The sequence below is a fragment of the Magnolia sinica genome, chromosome 5 (genome assembly GCF_029962835.1).
Source record: "Magnolia sinica isolate HGM2019 chromosome 5, MsV1, whole genome shotgun sequence".
Classification (NCBI taxonomy): Eukaryota; Viridiplantae; Streptophyta; class Magnoliopsida; order Magnoliales; family Magnoliaceae; genus Magnolia; species Magnolia sinica.
This window is the reverse complement of record NC_080577.1, coordinates 91197772-91217342: the sequence shown is the minus strand read 5'-3', so window position 1 is coordinate 91217342 and position 19571 is coordinate 91197772. Positions and strand designations below refer to the sequence as shown.

The following is a 19571-nucleotide window of genomic DNA, read 5'->3' as shown; positions in this document are numbered from 1 at the left end:
CACACCATCCTCGCGATCCAACGATCCAAATGTCTCCCAACTTACACATGTCACGAACACGTGTAAGGTCTTTAACCTCTAGAGACCCAACTCGTATCTGTCATCTAACCACATTGACACGGGTAACGCACGCCTACTGCGATGATATACTTTGAATGATCTGATGTCCGCATCAACTCCCCTCGACTAAGAAGACCTTGACTCTGGCGAAATAAAACTCTTGTGCTCTTCTAACAAATATGGATCTAGTCGCTGCAACTCTGCTTCCGTTAACCATGTACAGTCTGATGATGGTCTGTTCTTCCACTTCACCAAGTACCTCTGAAATCCACCGTCTCGAGTGGAAACAATTTGCTCATCCACAATTCCTTCAATTTCTTCTCTCTTCGCAAGTATAGTAGGCATAGGTGGTGTGGGTTGGGAAGAAAATCCAGAAATTGGCCAATAGTTTGGAACAAAATTAGGGTCTATGGGATGGGTTGAACAAGGCATTAGATCCTTCACATTGAATGTTGAACTAATCCCCATGCAAGGTGGAAGATCTATCACATACGCATTGGACCCAATCTTTTTCAAAATCTTAAATGGTCCAGCACTGCGTGCTTGTAACTTCTTAACGGTACCTTGTGAGAACCGTTCTAGCATCCTAACCATTACATAATCATCCTCATTAAATTCTTGAATTCTACGATGTAAGTCAGCTGAAATTTTGTATTGTTCATTACTAGCATTTATCCGCCTCCTAATCTCTGCATGCAACTCATGAATGTGATGGGAGAATGCATCGGCTGACTCCGAGGTCCTCTGGGTGACTGACGTAGGTAACATATCTATGAGTAGTCCAGGTTTATAACCACTAACAATATCAAAAGGACTCATACCCGTAGACCTATTAACTGAACTGTTATATGCAAACTCGGCGACTAGCAGGACTAAGTCTCAAGTTTTAATGTGTTCACCCACCAAACATCGTAGTAGATTTCCGAGACTTCAATTCACAACCTCAGTTTGACCATCAATTTGAGGATGTTAGGCAGATGAGAACTGGAGTCTCATACCTATCATATGCCATAATGTCTTCCAAAAATAACTAGTAAAACGGACATCCCTGTCAGACACTATGGTCTTAGGCAAACCATGTAATACAACCACCCCCTCAAAGAAAATCTTGGCTATGTTGGACGTACTAAGGTTATAGAACGAGGGAGAAAGTAGGCCATTTTTTGAAAAACGGTCCACGACCACAAAAATGGAATCGTGCTTTTTAATTGTCTTGGGAAGCCCAAGCACGAAATCCATACTGATGTCTTGCCATGGTGCGTGTGGCACTGGCAATGGCGTGTACAATCCAGTATTCTACTTCTTCTATTTTGCCAGTTGACAAGTTCGACATTGCCCTAAAATTTTAGCTACGTCTCGCTTGAGACTTGGCCAATAAAAGCGATCCTCTACTAGGGCGACGGTCTTATCTCGACCAAAATGGCCAGCAATACCTCCAGCATGAAGCTCCCAAACAAGGAAATCCCAAAGAGAAGTGCGGGGAATACAAAGTTGGTCTCCTTTGAAAAGGAAACCATTTTTCAGCACGAACTCACCCGAACTATGCTAGGCACCTAAGAGTGACATGTATGTTCCTCCAAAATCTGGACACATGGGATACTCATCTTTCAATTGCTTAAACCCGACAACTTCTACACTCAAGGAGTTGAGCAATGTCACTCTCCTAATAAGGGCATTGGCCGGTTTGTTCTCGATCCCGGCTTTATATTTCAGGACAAATGAATATTCCTGAAGAAACGCTGCCCACTTGGCATGGCTTGGGTTACGCTTCTTTTGGGAATTCAAATACCTCAAAGCCTTGTGATCAGAAAACAAGACAAATTCTTGCAGTAGAAGATAATGACACTAATGACGTAGCGACTGCACAACCGCGTAAAATTCTTTGTCATAGGTGGAATATTTTTATTTTGCCTCATTCAATTTCTCACTAAAATAGGCAACTGGATGACCCTCTTGGCTTAGTACTCCTATACCTACACTTGAAGCATCACACGCTACTTCAAAGACTATAGAAAAATCTAGAAGACGCATGACGGGAGCCTCGATCATCTTGCCCTTGATATCATTGAATGCCTTAGCTGCAGCCTTAGACCGTATGAACTCCCCCTTTTTAATGCAATCAGTAACGGGATAAAATGTAGCTAAGCCATGAAAGCTTCTCACATCATGTATGTTCAGCGGTTCAGGCCAGTCAACTATGGCCTTGACTTTTTTTGAATCTGCTCGCATCCCTACAGACGACACTATGAACCCTAAGAAGGCAACCCTATCAAACAGGAACGCACATTTCTTAAGGTTCGCATATAACCTCTCCGCCCTCAGGACACTACAGACCTGCCTCAAGTGGTGCAGCTCTTTAGTGGTACTATATATGAGTATGTTATCAAAATAAACCACTAAGAACTTCCCCATAAAGGGTCTCAAAACCTGGGTCATCACACGCATAAAAGTACTGGGTGCATTACTCAAGCCAAAGGGCATGACCAACCACTCGTACAACTCATCCTTCGTCTTGAAAGCTGTCTTCCACTCATCTCCTGGGCATATGCATGTCTGATGATACCCACTCTTGAGGTCTATCTTGGAAAAAATAGTGGATCTGGCCATCATGTCTAACATATCATCAAGCCTCGGTATCGGAAACCGATACTTGATCGTGATCTTATTAATGGCCCTACTATCCATACACATCCGCCACGTACCATCTTTCTCAGGCGTTAATAGCGCTGGTACGGCACACGGACTCATGCTCTCACGAATGAAACCCTTTCGCAGGAGCTCATTTACCTGCCTATGCAACTCTGCATGCTCTGCAGGGTTCATCCTGTAATGAGGAAGGTTCGGTAAAGAAGACCCCGGGACAAGATCAATGGCATGCTGGATGTCCCACATAGGTGGAAGCTCATCCGGTAAATCCTCAGGGAATACATCACTGTACTTCTCAAGAACCGAAGTCACCTCAGGGGATAACTCTACATGAACCTTGGGCGTAACTTCCCTAGCCATTAGGGCGTAAACCGTCGAATCATCCTGTCTCTTTTTCAAACTCTTTTGCATTTATGATATGTAGAGACTTCGGAATAGATTTCCTCACATCCTTCCTTGACTCACTTGTTTTCACATCCCTAGCCTTGTCCGTGTGGCTCTTGGGTGGCAACGGATTAATCTTGATTTTCTTGCCCTCATGCATGAATGTGCACACGTTCGAGCGACCAAAAATCGTGACATCTCTATCGTATAACAACGACCTCCTTAGAATGATGTGACCTACATCCATAGGTAAAACATCACACCACATGTTTTTATATGAACCGATTAGTTGAGGACGAAACATTGCTGGGACACAGGCATAGAAGACGTGTCAACCCAAGAAACCTTGTAGGGTTGAGGGTGAGGGATGGGCTTCAAACCCAAACGAGTGAGTATACTAGCTGAGACCACATTAGTGCAACTACCACTATCCACGATGACTTCACAATTTTTATCACCGCTCTTGATAAACGTGGAGAAAATTGTGCTTCTGCGCCAATCATCACTCTCTTTGGCCTGCGCTAAAGCACATCTAACTACAGCTAGTGGTGCAGTCTCTGGTTCTTCTTCTTCATAATCACTAGCACCTATCTCTGGGTGATATTCCTCAACTTCATAATCACTCATGTCATCCGCATTTTCATTTGACTAGTCTATGACTAAGGCTTTCCCACGAGTCTTTGCTGTGCACTGGTATGCGAAATGACCTGTACCTCCACACTCATAACATCTCGAGTGATTACCACTACCAAGATTGGCACCAAGGACACATTTGCCCTTATCATCCTTAGGCTTAGGCGGTGCACTAGCCTGCGCCCTAGGCTGACTTCCAATGTTAGGTTTGGTTCCCTGAAAACCAGATCTAACAATAGAGTCTCGGGACTCAAAGCGCCTCGTGACAGGAAACTTTAAGTAAAGCCATAACTCCTGTACAACTTGGTAAGTCTAATCCAAGTCACCCACTGCATGGGTCATAAGCTCACGCTGCAGATCCATGCGAAGACCCACCTTGAAACGCGCCAACGTCAGTAAGGGATCCTCCTGAATATCACACTGCATCATATACTCCTAAAATTTTGCGATGTAATCTGCAACCGACATAGATCCTTGGCGCAATGCTTGCCATTGATCTAGGAGCTTATGACGGTAAGAGTTTAATAACTCCATCTCTACCCAATGCGCAACTAGGACACCTCCTAATCTCTCGATCCTACGCTCCGTATTTGTCCAAAATAATTTAGCTTGACCCACAAGTTTCATCTTTGCAAACCGTACTTGTCAGTTCTCAAACATCTCATACCATTATAAATAATGGTCCATGTCCGCTAACCAATCAAGGAATGTTTTCGAGTCAAGACGCACATTAAAACTAGGTGCATCGACTTTAACACTCTTTAAGACCCTCTCATCGACATCATAACGGTCTTGATACTCGACAGCGGGCTGCGGATTTCGCGCCCCTCCATGTCCTACCCTTAGGCCACATGCTCCACGACCTCTACCATGATTTCCTACCCATTCCTCAACTACTTCCCCCTACGTGAAATTGTGCATCCCCTCCAATGTCGGAGATTTCTCTTAGGGACGCTTCTATCTGATCCATACGGGTATTCGTGTTCCTATATTACGCCTCAATGGCAACCAAACATTGGTTGATCGTGTTCATCATCTCAGTCAACTGTTCCATATTGAAAATCGAGTGTACACCAAATCCTCTACCAGTCCGAGTGAGCATACACAATAAGACTCCACTTAGGTTTCCTAAAACACAACTCTAGGAGATTGTTTTGACACAAGACTATAGACACCAACGATCCTAACTTTTAGAATGATGCAAATGTGGAAATTTTCAGATCTAGATTTTTTGTTTTCTTTTTTTCTTTTAATGCAAATCTGAAAATTTTCAGATCTAGACTGTATACGCGATGCATGAAACCCTGGAAAATAAAATAAAATAAAAATCTAAACTCTTGATAACTCGATTTAAAACGACCCAATGCAAGAACCTAAGCTTTGATACCAATAATTGTTGTAAGACAGCCTAATCCAACCTTAAATGAGCATGATATTTGAAAGGGACAAATTTATGCAATCTTAAAAAACAAATAAAATATCAACCTTATACATCATAAACACAAGAAAGAAATAAGGTTAATATAACATTGATTATGGCCATCCATTACAAACACGAAGTATTGAATTTTAAAATCTGAATTTAGTTAAATCCGGCGAAAGATAGAACTTTCGTCTTGCAATAGGTCCGTCTAATGATCCAAGTGGATTTTCTAATCCAAAAAAAATAGAAATTTTCTGGATTGGGAAATCTGGAAAATTCAAGAAAAAAAAAAAAATTTAGTGGTTCTTCAAATTTAGGCTTTGGATGATTGGTTTTATGTGGGGATGAAAATCTGTTAAGATCTAATGATTTAGATAAAAGGAAACAAGATCGGCTTCTAGATCTAAAGATTTTAGGATAAAAGGAAGAGAATAGGGTTAAAGAAAAAGAGTACATTGAGAAAAGAAAAAAGGAGAAAGAAGTAGAGGATAAGAAATCACTTCCCTAGGCCTCACGCCCTCTTCCAATCACTGGAAGTCGAAAACTAAATCGTCATAAGCAAAAAGCTCTCTTTTTCTTTCATAAACATAACAGAACATGCTTTAGGCTTAGTGCAACCTTTATAAATTCGTAATTACATGAAATTACCAAAATACACCTACTAAAAAAAGTTTTAAAAAAAAAGAAATTCGCACAAAAATTGTGTGCAACCTGTCTCAAAACTTAAATAAACCAAATGTTCATAAACTAAATTCAAATTTAAGATGCCCGATGGGCCCCGATGATAGCGCCGTGAAGGTGGCGTAATGAAGGTGGGTCGTGACAATCCAACGATCCGATCACACCATCCTCGCGATCCAATGGTCCAAATGTCTCCTTTAAGCAACTTACACATGTCACGAACACATATGTAAGGTCTTTAACCTCTAGAGACCCGACTCGTATCCGTCATCTAACCACATTGACACGGGTAATGCACGCCTCCTACGTTGATATACTTTGAATGGCCTGATGTCCGCATCAAAAAAGCTTTAAAGAAATCTTAAAGGGAAATACTACTAGGATGCACAGTTAATGCAAGTTTACAATGTCATCCCTTCAGTTCACTAGATAACTTCTGTGGTGATTGGGACCATTGATCTGATTAGTAATAAAGTGGATGAGCGACAGGCCCAAAAACATACCAACCGGACAACTTTTAAATATTTGAATTTTGGGAGTAGTGCCTAGTGAGTGTGAACCAATGCTCAGTTTTTAGTCAACCTTCTTCTTTCTTCTCACAGTAATATGGGTGTAGAGACTTGAATCTCTCTTTTTAGTCTTTCTTTCCCAAAACTTCATTAATAATAATATCACAGGACAGATACCACAGTTGCCTTGATTGCTAGGCTATGGTCATCCATGTGGCGGCTCACAAAATCATTAGTCTGGATCCAACAAAAAAGAGTCATGTGAACAGTGAAGATGCCTTGATGCACAATTGAGCAAACATGGTGTGCTTCATAGTAGCTTTCCTCCAATCACCTCTGTCGTGCCACACCAGAGAAGGGCCTCCACTAAAGTCATTTGGAGTTTTCTCGTCATGGCTATTCTCTGGGCTGTTTGGAAGGAACGAAACAAGCGATGTTTCATAAACGGAAGATCCACGGTGGGTGATTAAGACAATTGCGGGTCTTTTTAAGGATTGGGTTCCCAATGTAAATGCAACTATGGCTGCCTCTTTTCCTTGCGAGTTGTAATGTAGCGTTGTATTCTTTTCCCTCTTTTTGTGGGTGTCTCAATAAATTTTGTTCTCAAAAAAAAAAAATTTTATGGTAGCTTTCCTCTTATAACCGACGGTCTAAATTGGCTGTGTTTTACCCAAGTGAAAGGAGCATATACTATCACAATAATAACATAAACACTAACATTATCACCGACCCACACAACAGGGTACACCAACAGGTAAGAAAAATTAACCATTTTTAGTCGGTCATTCCCAGGACAAGAACAGCCACTACCAATAAAGTGCAATCTAGCCTCTGAAAGAGATCAATTTGCTGACAGTTGACATTCTGTGAGTTATATTTACTTGGAAATTAGGTCTCCCAACACGTTTCCAAGCCCAAGCTGTTAACAATTATAGGAACTCATTCAAATTGTACAAGAAAATCCCTAGAAGGATTACCTGATGATTGTTGGTGCCAGCCACAATCTTCCGATGATCTTCTTTACTAAGGAAAGTTGCAGCGGTAAACCAAGTAGGAGTAAATATATCAAGGGCATTACGTGGAGGCTTCATAGAGAACACACATAACGATATAAATATCTATTTGAAGGCATCAGCTGCACGAATATACTGAAGTAAAATTTTAGCAGTATGTGAGGATGGAAAGTCTCACAGGTTTTGCAGTCCAGAGCTTCTTGCACTCGTCAAGATCCCACACATTAACTTCAACGCCCTTCCTATCTCACAAAAAGAAAGGAAACCATTTCTTTTTTTTATTTTTTTTTAAAGGTTAAAAAGAAAAAGAAAAAAGGAACCATCATTGGCCGCACGCTTGACTAAACTGCCAAGACATTTTTTCCATATTCAGGAGCATGGTGGAACAAAATCCTAAAGCTTGAATTAGAAATCCATAAGATATTATAGATCAAAACTTTCCAATCCTTTAAATATTCACAACTCACCCTCCAAATACGGCATAGTTCTCATTTCCATCCACTGAAGAACATAAAATTTTCCCAGCAGGACATACATTCCATGTGCTTGGAGAATCAGAATAAGTAAAATCCGCAGATGTATCACTTATTTCAATGGACCTCAAGCTCGCAGTTCCTTTCACTGTGCATGTAAGAAATGCACTTGCCCTGGCAAATGATAAATAAGTTTCAACTTGTGATAAAAAGATTGTCAGGGAAAACGAAAGGTACTTATGCATGATTGAATCAGATAGCAATCCCACTGTGGGTTCATATTGCACAACTCCTATCACATTCACACCTTGAACAAAAGGGACACTCCATATAATGATCAAGGAAAAGAAAAAAAAAAAAAAACAAATAAGCAATGTTCGGTATAACAAGCACCCTGCAAGTATGTAGACAGTATCCAGTACGAGTATCAGTTGAAATAATGAGGAGAGAATCACAGTCTCATTGTTTAGGTGGTTTCCAAAAGATTCTGGTCATATTGTTCTGCCCTCAACTGCAAGGATGGCAGAGTCCAGCCTACTAGTCGATTGCCTTGTGCTTTCTTTAATATTCATGCATTTCAATGTTTAGAAAAAAAAAAAAAGACTCCCCAAACAGTTTCTGTTAGAAAAAACAATGCAAATGGATTCCTGTAAAGAAGGCAAATGGATTACTGTGAGAAGGCACAAGGTAAGATGGTCCTTGGAAGTCAGCTCCAAAAGAAATCTCTGTATGTGGTATGCTTTCCTGAAGTATGGTTGGAGGGTGGAGTTCCAAAGGATTTCAGCTGGTTTGGAGAAGTGAGCTAGATATACCTAGCCTAAAGCAATGGGCGTTCATCCGTAGCTTTGCAATAGTGATGTATGAATCTAAAGGGGAAGCAGAAGAATCAATTGCTGGTTTGAATGGATGGGGGATGGATGTGGTTGTGCAATCTGCAAAATATAGGCCAGATGTTTTGAATAGGGCCTACTGAGGCTTTGGTTCAAAAGCCAGGCATGGCCTTGTCTGGAAGAAGATCCAACCCTGCTTCAGGGCATCCTGGGAGAAGGCTCGCGGAGGAGTAAGTCAAAGCTATCGCTCAGGCAGAAGAGGGCAAGCATTCAGGGATGTGGTGAGGGGAATTGTGGTCACTGTTCCTACAATGGCTTCTTCATCCAGCAACTTAGTGGCAGTGGCCATTGAATCAATGGGAAATAGGAAATCATGAAGATCAGTTTGTCAATGATTGATGAGCAAAGGTGTTTGACCAGTTGTATGCCCTTTCAGTTTTGAATTGGGAAGCAGCAGGCAGGGATTAGAAGGGGGTTGATGAGAGATGAATTTTCAATTAAGGTGTTAGGTACTTGGGCAAGAAGGTTGGTTCAGCAACCTCACATCAATTCCATGATATTTCTGGAGAACCATTCTATCATTCCTAAAGGCGCAATTGAAAAGATCTTGCCATGGTCTAAATGGTCTCTGCTAGCGAGTCAGAAAGATGATTCAGGCTGTATGGGATTCCTCTAGGAGTGTTTGGAGGAAGTCCTTTGTGCAATGAGCTCTTTGTCAGATCTGTGGTGGAGATTGACGAGAATTCCATGAGCTGGGAGTAAGTCAGTTCAGCGCAATCACAATCAGCAAGCAGCAGGTTGTGAACTTCGTTGGTGGTGACAGAAAAATGTAAGCAGTTGTGAACTACGACGCCGACGCCGACGATGACGAGATGACAGAGCGAACGGAACCGACGGTAATCAGGGAAGCCGAACCAGATCTGAATGAATCTCAGGGACGTCTGGTGGTGAGTAACGAGATAGCCATAACAGAAAGACATCGAAAGGTAGATGAATGGGTCCCGATTTTGAAGAAGCAGAAAAATGGAATACCGCTGAGACAAAACAAACGGAGTGTGGACAGTTACCCAACGCTATTTGTGAAGGTATACCCAGAAGGGTGGCTGCCCATTAACTTCTCCAGAGTCTTCGGTAGGGATGGAGTTGTGATGGATGTGATCTTACCTAACAAGGGTAATGGATCATATAGAGGTTTTGCGCTGGTCAGAATGAGTTCAGAAAGGGAACTCCAAAATGCGATTCATACTCTGAACGGGGAGAGCTTCGGGGGGGTTAAGATGTTGGTTCAAAGGGCGAGGTTCGGCCCAGAGCTCAGGGTGAAACAGACAACAGTAGCCCCCAAATCAATTCCTATCTCCTCATCTTGTAAAGGTCCTATTTCTAATAGAAAGTTTCTTCAGGGAGCATACTCTTTTAAGGATGTGCTCCTTAAGGCTAACAGATCGGATGAATCACATGATATCGATATCAATGGTGATGGGCGAAATCGGAGCGGGACAGAGGCTGTAAAAGAAAAACCAGCTAACGGTAGCGATAACTGCATCGTTATCAACCAAGAAGCCTTCGATAGATCCAAATCAGAGTTAAAGGATTCTCTAGTGGCCATTACTAGAGAAGGAATATCGATAGCCCATTTTAGACAGTGGCTACACGACTGCTGCAGGATCCCGGCGACATGCTATTCTATTAAACCTATAGGTTTCAAGGAGTTGTGGATCAAGACGAGCACAGACAAACAATCAGATCTAATAGCCATGGCAGGAGCTCTACATAATGACGGCCCGGTCACCAATATTCTAAGATGGGAAGAGTTCTCCATGTTTGGGCATGAAGAGGTTTGGATCCTGGTCTGGTCAGTTCCGTTGGAATTGTGGTATGACGAATTTTTCTTAGCTATAGCTGCTCGGTTGGGAGATCTCATTGAGTTCGATCCAAAAACTAAGTTAGGAGAGGAAATGGGGGCCATCGGAGTTAAGAGTCCGTAGAAGAAAAGGGGATCCTCTACCCCCATACATCCAAGTCCTAGCAACGGAGAGGAACATTCTTCTCCCGATCCAACAGGAGGCAAAAAACGATCCCATCCCGCGATGGGGAGATCTATGGAGGTCTCGAGAACTAACTTCTCAGACCTCGATTCCGCCAGTTGTGACTAAGGTGGAAGAAGGCACACGACCTCCGTTCTCCGTAGGAACATCCATTCCGCAAGAACTTCCAAAATCATACCCCGCGGGACCACTGAACACCCCCAACTACAGCTGTCCTCATCTCACCCTAAGTAGAGAACAGGTGGATGGGATGCAGTGTTTTGGGCAGAGCGAGCAGACGCAAGACAGTAGACCACCGGATTGTGCCACGTGTCCTTCCCATATGGAAAGATCTTGCCATTCGTCTATCGAATGGACGGTGGAGAATGTTTCCCGCCCTTTTTGCAATTTCAGGATCCCAAGAGCGTCAAAAAGTTGTCTTCTCTCAGGGACACACGTCAACACAACCGAGCTGGAACGTGGCATCCATCAGGAGAGTCGGGACCTCTATAGTCACCCCGAGCTTGCAATCGGGTATTCAAAAGGTGGTTCGGATGTTATTGGGTCTACTATAGTTGGTTCGGGCTATAACGGGCCTACAAAAGGTGACTCAGACGACCCGAACCACACAACTTTAATCTTAACCTTTCATTGTTGGCCGAGCCTATCTCCCACCGTCGCATCACCCCGTCCAACAAGAAACTATCCTATCCTTCAGCAACTCCAGAGATCGAGCTCCCCCACAGCAAATCCTTCACTAGAGAAGACGAGCCAGACTCCCAGTCCAATCTCGACGAGGATAGCGCCAACGACTCCATCAGTGAAGTTCAGTCCTCGCTAGGGGATCTCAGCAACTCTCTCCTCTGCTCCTCACCAAGCTCCCTCCCTCATCTTAAAGCCATGTCCGGTTCCGCTCTATTGGCGCTATTTCAACAAGATTCTGGGGATGATATAATTGAAGCAGAACCCCTTCAAATCAGGGTGGGAAACTGTTTAAATGAAATGGGGATAGAGATTAGGCCCTCAAATGTTAGTCCAGATCATAGAGCAAAAATTACAGACTCTATCCAGAAGAAGAGATGGATCAGAGATGCTATGGGTCATGTAGGGATATCCATCGGTCTGTCTTTTGGTGATAACCCTGAAGATTTCATCGCCCTATTTCAGTGTATCGAAGCTCGTGGTCGTCCGATCAGTGGCTGCAAATCCCCTAGGGAATTTTCTCCAAAGTCCAAAAGTAATAGGGAACTGCAGAGTCTCCAAATCAATTCTAATGCTTTATCGAGTATCATATCAACCAATGCCAAAGGGAATCGACGGGGTAAATCAGTTTCCAAATGAAAATCCTCTCGTGGATTGTTAGAGGGGTGGGGTCCAAAAAGAAGAGAAGCCTTATTAAAGATACCAGTGGCAGAAGCAAGGTAGACATCATTTGCCTTCAAGAAACTAAAATCCAGAACTTCAATTCCTATCTCATGGGATCCCTATGGAAAGAAGAAGACGCAAAGTGGGTCTCTTTAAATGCGTCGGGTAGTGCGGATGGAATTCTGATAGCGTGGAAATCTTCCATTTGGTCTTTGGAGTCGAGTTGGTCTAGCTCTTTCCCTATATCGGTTGTTCTTAAAGAGTTAAGCTCTAATGTTACTTGTCTGTTTACTTCTGTTTATGGACCTAATCTTTCAGATAAAAGAAAAAAATTCTGGGAAGAGCTTAATTCAATCGGGCAGAGGTTTTCTAGTCCGTGGTGCATCGGAGGGGACTTCAACATTACGTGATATGCAAAAGACAAATCAAAGGGTGGCAGAGTCAATTTAGAGATGAGGTCCTTCTCTCACTGGATAGATGAGCAGGAATCGCTAGATCTTCCCCTCTCGGGGTCGAAATTCACTTGGTCAAATGAACGCTCCGATCCGATTCGTGCTAGGCTAGATAGATTCCTGGTTTTGGGCGAGTGAATTGAAGCATTTCCCTCCCTTCTGCAATCTTCCATGCCGAAAATTACTTCCGACCAGAGTCCTATTATTCTCTCGATAGATGAAGATAACTGGGGGGCCGAAGCCATTCAGATTTGATATCTCCTGACTGAAGATCGAAGGCTTTCTTTAGCTTCTCAAAAAGTGGTGGTCGGGTTTCATTGTTGAAGGATATGCGGGATTTAGACTTTGCAAAAAACTTCAGCTTTTGAAGGAGAGAAATATAGCTTGGAAGAAAAGCGATCTTCGCAAAAGGGAGCTCCAGACGGAAGACATTCTAGCCGAACTGAAATCTATTGATTCGCTTGCTGAAGTCTCTCCTATGGACAGTGAGATGTGGGCCAGAAGATTTCATCTTATCCAAGACTACTCAACCAAAGTTTTAGAAGACGAAATATCCCGGAAGCAAAAAGCTCGGAGCAAATGGATTCAAGAAGGGGACAAAAATACCAAATATTTCCACGCTATTGCTAGCGCTCGGGCTAGAGTGAATCAGATAAGCAGTCTGGTTATTAACAAGGTTCATACAAAAGACAAACTGCATCATTGAAGAATCGATCTCCCACTTCAGAAATCTCCTTCAGGATGAAGATTGGCAGAGACCCAAACTGGATCTCCTCCATATCGACGGCATCGCCCAGACTGAAGCAACGGCGCTTGAATCCCAATTCTCGCCTGAACAAGTTAAAGCAGCTCTCCAGGATTTGAGCGGCAATAAGGCTCCTAGCCTTGATGGTTTCCCCATCTCTTTCTTCAAATCTTTCTGGGAAGTCATTCAGGACGATCTTATGGCTTTCTTCAATGAATTTCACTCCAGAGGTCGATTATCCAAAATCCCTTGGAGTGTCATTTATTTTGCTCATCCCTAAAACCCCAGGCGCAGAATCGTTGCAGGACTTCAAGCCAATCAATCTCATTGGTGGCCCTCATAAGATCCTGGCGAAAGTGTTAGCTTCCCGTCTCAAAGGAGTTTTGAACAAGATCATCTCTCAAAATCAGAGCGCCTTCATCCCAGGGAGACAAATTATAGACAGTGCTCCGATTGCCTTCGAATGTCTGGACTCCAGCCACAAATTAGGATCTAAAGGAGTTCTATGCAAGCTTGATCTAGAGAAAGCATACGATCACGTTGATTGGAACTTCATGATTTATATGATGCAGCGCATGGGATTCCGGGCCAAATGGCAATCCTGGATCAGAGAGTGCGCCGGTTCTGCGTTTTTCTCGATCTTAATAAACGACTCCCCTAAAGGGTTCTTCAAAAGTTCCAGAGAGCTTCGGCAAGGAGACCCGCTCTCCCCTTTTCTCTTTCTTATTGTGGGCGATGCCCTTTCCAGGATGCTCAGTAAAGGGCAGATGGAAAGGATTATCAGTGGCTTCAAGATAAAAGGAATGGAATCCCCCATTTCCCACATCTAATTCACTGACGATACCCTCCTTTTCTGTGAGGCAAATCTGGCAAATGTTCGCAATCTACGCACGACAGTCCGGTGTTTTGAAGTGGTCTCAGGCCTAAAAGTGAACATGAAGAAATCGAAGATGTTCGGTGCAAATATGGGTAAGGAAGAAGTAGAGAATTTCGCTGAATTCTGTGGCTGTTCTAAGGGTAGTCTTCCAACCATGTTTGTGGGGCTGCCCTTATGTGTGGGTAAGCCTCCGAAGGTTCTATGGGATAAGGTCATGGATCATTTTGAATCATATTTAGCCAGATGGAAATGTAGATACCTATCCCTGGGGGGTCGCCTGACCCTTATCAAAGCAGCTCTCTCCAATCTCCCTGTATACTTCATGTCTCTCTTTAGATGTATGTCCTCCATTCTGGCGACGTTAGAAAGATTGAGAAGAGAATTTCTCTGGCACGAGAAGGAGGAAAAGAAGAAGTTCCATCTGGTCAATTGGAAGGAGGTCTGCCAGATGACCCAAGAGGGGGGCACAGGTATTAGAGACCTCAGGCTAACGAATAGAGCCCTTCTTGGTTAGTGGCTTTGGAGACTCGGGTCAGAAGATCTCTCTCTTTGGAATTCTCTGATCAAATGCAAATATGGTGGATCGCATGGCGGATGGTGGACTAAGGAATCCTCTCATTATAGAACTTCTGCTCTATCGAAAGATGTGCCCTCCACTCGGGCTGACGTCCGTAGTCGTACCCGTTATAAGATCGGCGTTGGAGACAAGGCCCATTTTTGGGAAGATATCTGGGAGGGACCCGCTGCCTTTAAAGACGAATTCCCTCATATATATCGTCTTGCTCCTAATAAGGCAGTTTCGGTCGCTAATTGTTATTCTACAATCAGGAACTCTACAGTGTGGAATCCTCGTTGCCGTCGGAATCTCTACAACTAGGAATCGGAATAACTGATCACTCTTCTCCATCGTATCAGTAACATCAATCCAGACAAATCCTGTGTTGATTCTCTTGTCTGGTCCCCAGATAAATAAAATTTAAAAGAAAAAAAAAAGGAGATTTTCGGTTAAATCTCTATATATGTGTCTTAGCAGGAAAGATGCATCCAAAGCAGCATCCATGCCCCATAAAATTTGGAAATACAAAGTCCCCCCTAAGATAGCAGTGTTCAGATGGCCGGTGGGTAAGAGGAAAGTTCTGACATTCGACAACCTCAAAAAAAGAGGAATGATCATTACCAACATCTGCCTATGTTGTATGTCCCATGAAGAAACGGTTGATCATTTGTTTATTTATTGCTCTATCTTCCACAAGGTTTGGTCAGAAATCTTATCCTCTTTCCACGTTTATTGGGCTTTCCCAATTTCTACGGATAGATTGACCTCGGCCTAGCATGGAGTTTCCCTAGGCAAAAACAGATCCACGGTTTGGAGAATGGCCCTGCTGGCAATGTGGTGGGCGGTCTAGGAAGAAAGAAATGGAAGATGTTTTAAGGATATTTCTAAGCCAGTAGATCTCATAGTCAAAAGAGTTTTCCAGTTCATTTCAGAATGGGGCTATTTTATAGTCAAGCTAGAGCTATGTAATCTGTCTCATTTGGGTGGGTAAGGGGTCGCTATCTTAGCGTGCCCTTTCCCCCTCCTTTTTTCTTAATGAAATCATTCTCTGTTATCTATTATTTAAAATAAATAAAAAATAAAAAACCTTCGTTGGTGGTGGATGAGCAAAGGAGTTGATTGGTTGTACGTCTACCAGATCAGATTCTGTTCTAAAATGGGAAGTGGCCGACTGGGCTGGTATTACTTATTAGATAGGGGTTGAATGTGAGATTAAGGTGTTAACTAATTGAACACGATGGCTCGATTCCACGAGGTTTATGGAGTCCCGTTGTACTCTTTTCCATTCCTTTCATCAATAAACTTGCCCTTTATCCACACACACACACACACACACACAGAGAGCAAGACTCAATAAAGTGATGATTGTAAGCCATAGTTTCATATTTGATTAAGACCAATTGAAAAACCCTAAAGAATAAGAAAACATGGATCAACTATTGGCATGCCTTAGCTCCTCTTTAGACTACATGCAAGTCTGAAAAATATAAGCAAAGTACTACCTAGATGTTAACTCCAGCCTCTTTTTAAACAGATGCAATCCAGCAACAAGATTGTCTTCAGGAATATGACCTGCACTATCAGCTTCACTAACTCTGATTGCAACACGAACGTCTCCATCTAGAGGGTTAACCAACTCAACCTGAAGATCAAACCCAGAACCAAACATCATCTAGAAAAGCATTCAATTAACTTAAAAGATGTCCAAGAAATATAACAGATACCAATACACTGATGTTCAGAGCTCTAAGGAGGAACTCACCAGACCGTTTTTCCTTGCAACAGCTAGAAGCTGCACAAAGTTTTCCAAAGTATTAAACAAATGCGCAGTTATGTTGCAAGGAAACAATCTAAAAAGTAACCAATCTTTTTATCAATAAAACTAGAAACCAATTATCAACAGCAATAAACGTTGGATACAGTTCATCAGAGAAAATAAGACCTTCGGGCACAATTCATATCAAAGAGCTAACTCAGTATAGCTGACATACAAACACTGGAATAAAACAAAAAAGTAATGCCTTGTGCAAGGAATTATAACTGCTCATAGGCACATTGGTAGAAGAACACAAATTCCACTATCATTCCCAAATGCTTCAAAAATTATCACATTTAAGCATGGGCACTAAATTCTAAAAGAAAGTCCCCAGATGAACAGTGTATATCATAGTGATTCTTGGGATTAAAAAAACACATTAGACAGGATATTTTCGCTCACGATTCAACTGTTTCCTTTATAGGTAGGCCAAGACTGAACCCAAGACCTCAAAATTGAAATGCACCGTCTTTCATTTTTTAAAAATTCTCAAATGAAGCACTATGGAAACAAAAATAATTATAATAACACGTAAGATGCATAATGTAGAGATACTTTCATCTCAAAGCAATGCACAATCCCCAGAGAAAATGGTACGATTTGTAAGATTATTGGATTGAAGCAGACCTCCTTGCTTCTGTTCTAGATAGCTGGCAATGGCAGCATACTCAAATCCTACAAATGCCAAGTCAGGGCTACCCATCGGCCTTCTCTAATTTGAAGATCAACTAGCTCCCTTACAAACCAAGACTTTTATGACTAAAATTACTCTGATTAACTATGGCTATCTCTGAAAATCAAAGCAAGTGTAGTTACTCCATGTATACCCACAAAACTTCCATAGCTGAGGCAAACTCTAGCTACCAATCATGGAACACAATTGTGCTTGCATTTCAAACATATAAGAGAAATTCAAGCTTCGTTGAAAATGTACCGGGTTAGTTCTATGGTCAGCAATGGAAGCTGCAAGCACGCATCGGGAAGAATCAGGCGTGCCCCATCTATCGACAACTGTGGGAATTCCTTGATTCCCACGAGCTTCAATAACTGCCATTATAGTGCAACAATGATTAGAAATAATAATAAAAGACCAACAACAATAGCAGTTTCATGGCCTGTGTAAAGTCCACAGATTTGCATGTTGTGTACTGAACAATAAGAAAAGGACATGGCAGCACAACATTCTGGTGATCCAGACCATTCACATGGTGGGTCCCATAATCAATGGGGTCAATGTCTGAAAAACAGACTGCATTGTAAAATCTTACATTCCAATATATATAATTGGTGAATTCTTCTCGTTCAATACAAACCATTGCCAATATTCTGATCTACTGACCATTTGTAGGCCAGCTACCAGACAGCTAAGGACTTAAGATTGCCTGAACAGTGAAATATTACTGTTGTAGCCCATTTCCAGCAGGGCCCACCAGATGAATGGTTCAGATGACGTGCCATCTGTCTAGTTTTCATGCATAAATAAATCTGTGAAGTAAGTCAGCACACAAGTTAGATTTCCCCATGATGATGATGATGAAAACAGTTGATAATTAGTCGACTGGACTTTTACCTTTAATGAGACCGAGAGAGTCGAAGGTCAATGCTCTGAGGGGTGGGCAACCGGGACACTCCAATCTGCTAGTGCGTGGCATCTTGTTATCCTCTTTTTTGATCTATCAACCTAAAGAACCAAACCATAGATCGAATGATTGTTTTTCTTTTATATCATGGCAGGCGGTGAGTTGTTCTTAAATGGAGACACGATTCCCGCCTAAACAGATAAAAACAGAAAATTCAAATTTCCTGAAGGACGCTTAAACAGCTTCTCTTTGAATAAACACACCACATCGACTAAAGCAACCAAAACAGATCCAATATCAAAGATTCTAAAATGTAACAATCTATTGAAAAAGCAATGCCAATATAACATGCACTTTGAGTCTCAAAGCATCTCAAGTGTACACGTGGCACTCGTAATCAAGACCATTGATTTTGTCACTCATGCATGGAAGGGCCATAGCCCAAAAATCAACGTGATCAAACTGTGTAGCCAAGCCATCCGATCAATGCGCAATCAGTCCACATTCAACAGGCAAAAGATGCAACAAGTGGATGGTCTGTCCAGTCGCAGTGATTTTCACGTGTGGCCCACCCAAGTGCCGGCCCACCACACCAGGGAGTATGCCACGTGTCGGCCAACGGGCCACTTCACAGAGCTACTGCAGAGCCCGTGCCGCAGCAACGTTTCTCTTTATATCAAAATCAAATTATAGAAGTGAAAACAATATTGAACTATAGAAATTAAGGAAAAAAAAAAGGAGAAATTTCTGCACCTGCGGATTGTATACTCATCAAAGCATGCTTAAAAAATAAATAAATAAATAAATCACGAGATGCCGAATCCGATTTCTTTTTTTTCTTTTTCTTTTTAACGATGTATCCGATTTTCTTATGATTACTTATATCTTGAAATGGAGCTTTCAAGGGAGGGAGGGAGGGAGAGATGATTACCTGTAAAGAGAGATTAGGGTTTTTGGAATTAGGTGAAAGAGGAAAAGAAGCGTGGCGGGAAATTGAGAGAGGAGAAGAGAAACCGGAACAAAACCTAAAAACCTATCGTTCGCACGTGTAAACGCCTCCCTCTGTGTTTCTGATAAATTGTAGACAACTCGTTTGGTTTATTGCAAATGGCCCCTTTTGGAGACGTTCCCGTTGGGAAGTTAGGTGGGATCCACTGTGATGTTTGTGAGAAATCCATCCCGTCCATCGGTTTTGCGAGCTCATTTGACAACTCGAGAGATAAAATGAGACGGATACAAGGCTCAAATGGGCCATGCAAGAGGGATATTTGGCCGTGATACGAAACTTTTGTGGCCGTGAAGATATTTCAACGGTAGTCATTCAATCCCTAATGTTTCCTTTGGCCTGGCCAATTCAGTCTCAGATCCAGCGTATTTTTATTCGTGTCCTAAAATGAGCTCTCAAAGAGGCTAACTGAGTAAACTCTGTAGTATGTACTCCTGGCTTCCGATCACAGGAGTCCAGTATATCAAACGACAAAGATACCGAAGTAACTCAATAGGC

At 42.3% G+C, this 19571-nt stretch overlaps 1 protein-coding gene across 2 annotated transcripts in view; it reads right to left on the bottom strand.

Moving 5' to 3' along the window:
• The window catches only part of LOC131246296 (uncharacterized), a 44033-nt gene extending 24884 nt beyond the window's left edge, over positions 1–19149 (bottom strand). Inside the window, exons 1-8 of one of the 2 annotated variants that reach the window (XM_058246258.1) lie at positions 18999–19149; positions 18058–18258; positions 17422–17534; positions 16434–16463; positions 16174–16313; positions 7817–7996; positions 7528–7591; positions 7314–7421 (exon numbers count right to left, since the gene is read on the bottom strand). In XM_058246258.1, coding sequence (XP_058102241.1) covers positions 7314–7421; positions 7528–7591; positions 7817–7996; positions 16174–16313; positions 16434–16463; positions 17422–17534; positions 18058–18139 — 717 coding nt within the window. In that variant the 5' untranslated portion in view covers positions 18140–18258; positions 18999–19149. The remainder of the gene's footprint in view (positions 1–7313; positions 7422–7527; positions 7592–7816; positions 7997–16173; positions 16314–16433; positions 16464–17421; positions 17535–18057; positions 18259–18998) is intronic. The other variant, XM_058246259.1, reaches the window with a different exon arrangement.
• Positions 19150–19571: the final 422 nt, after the last annotated feature.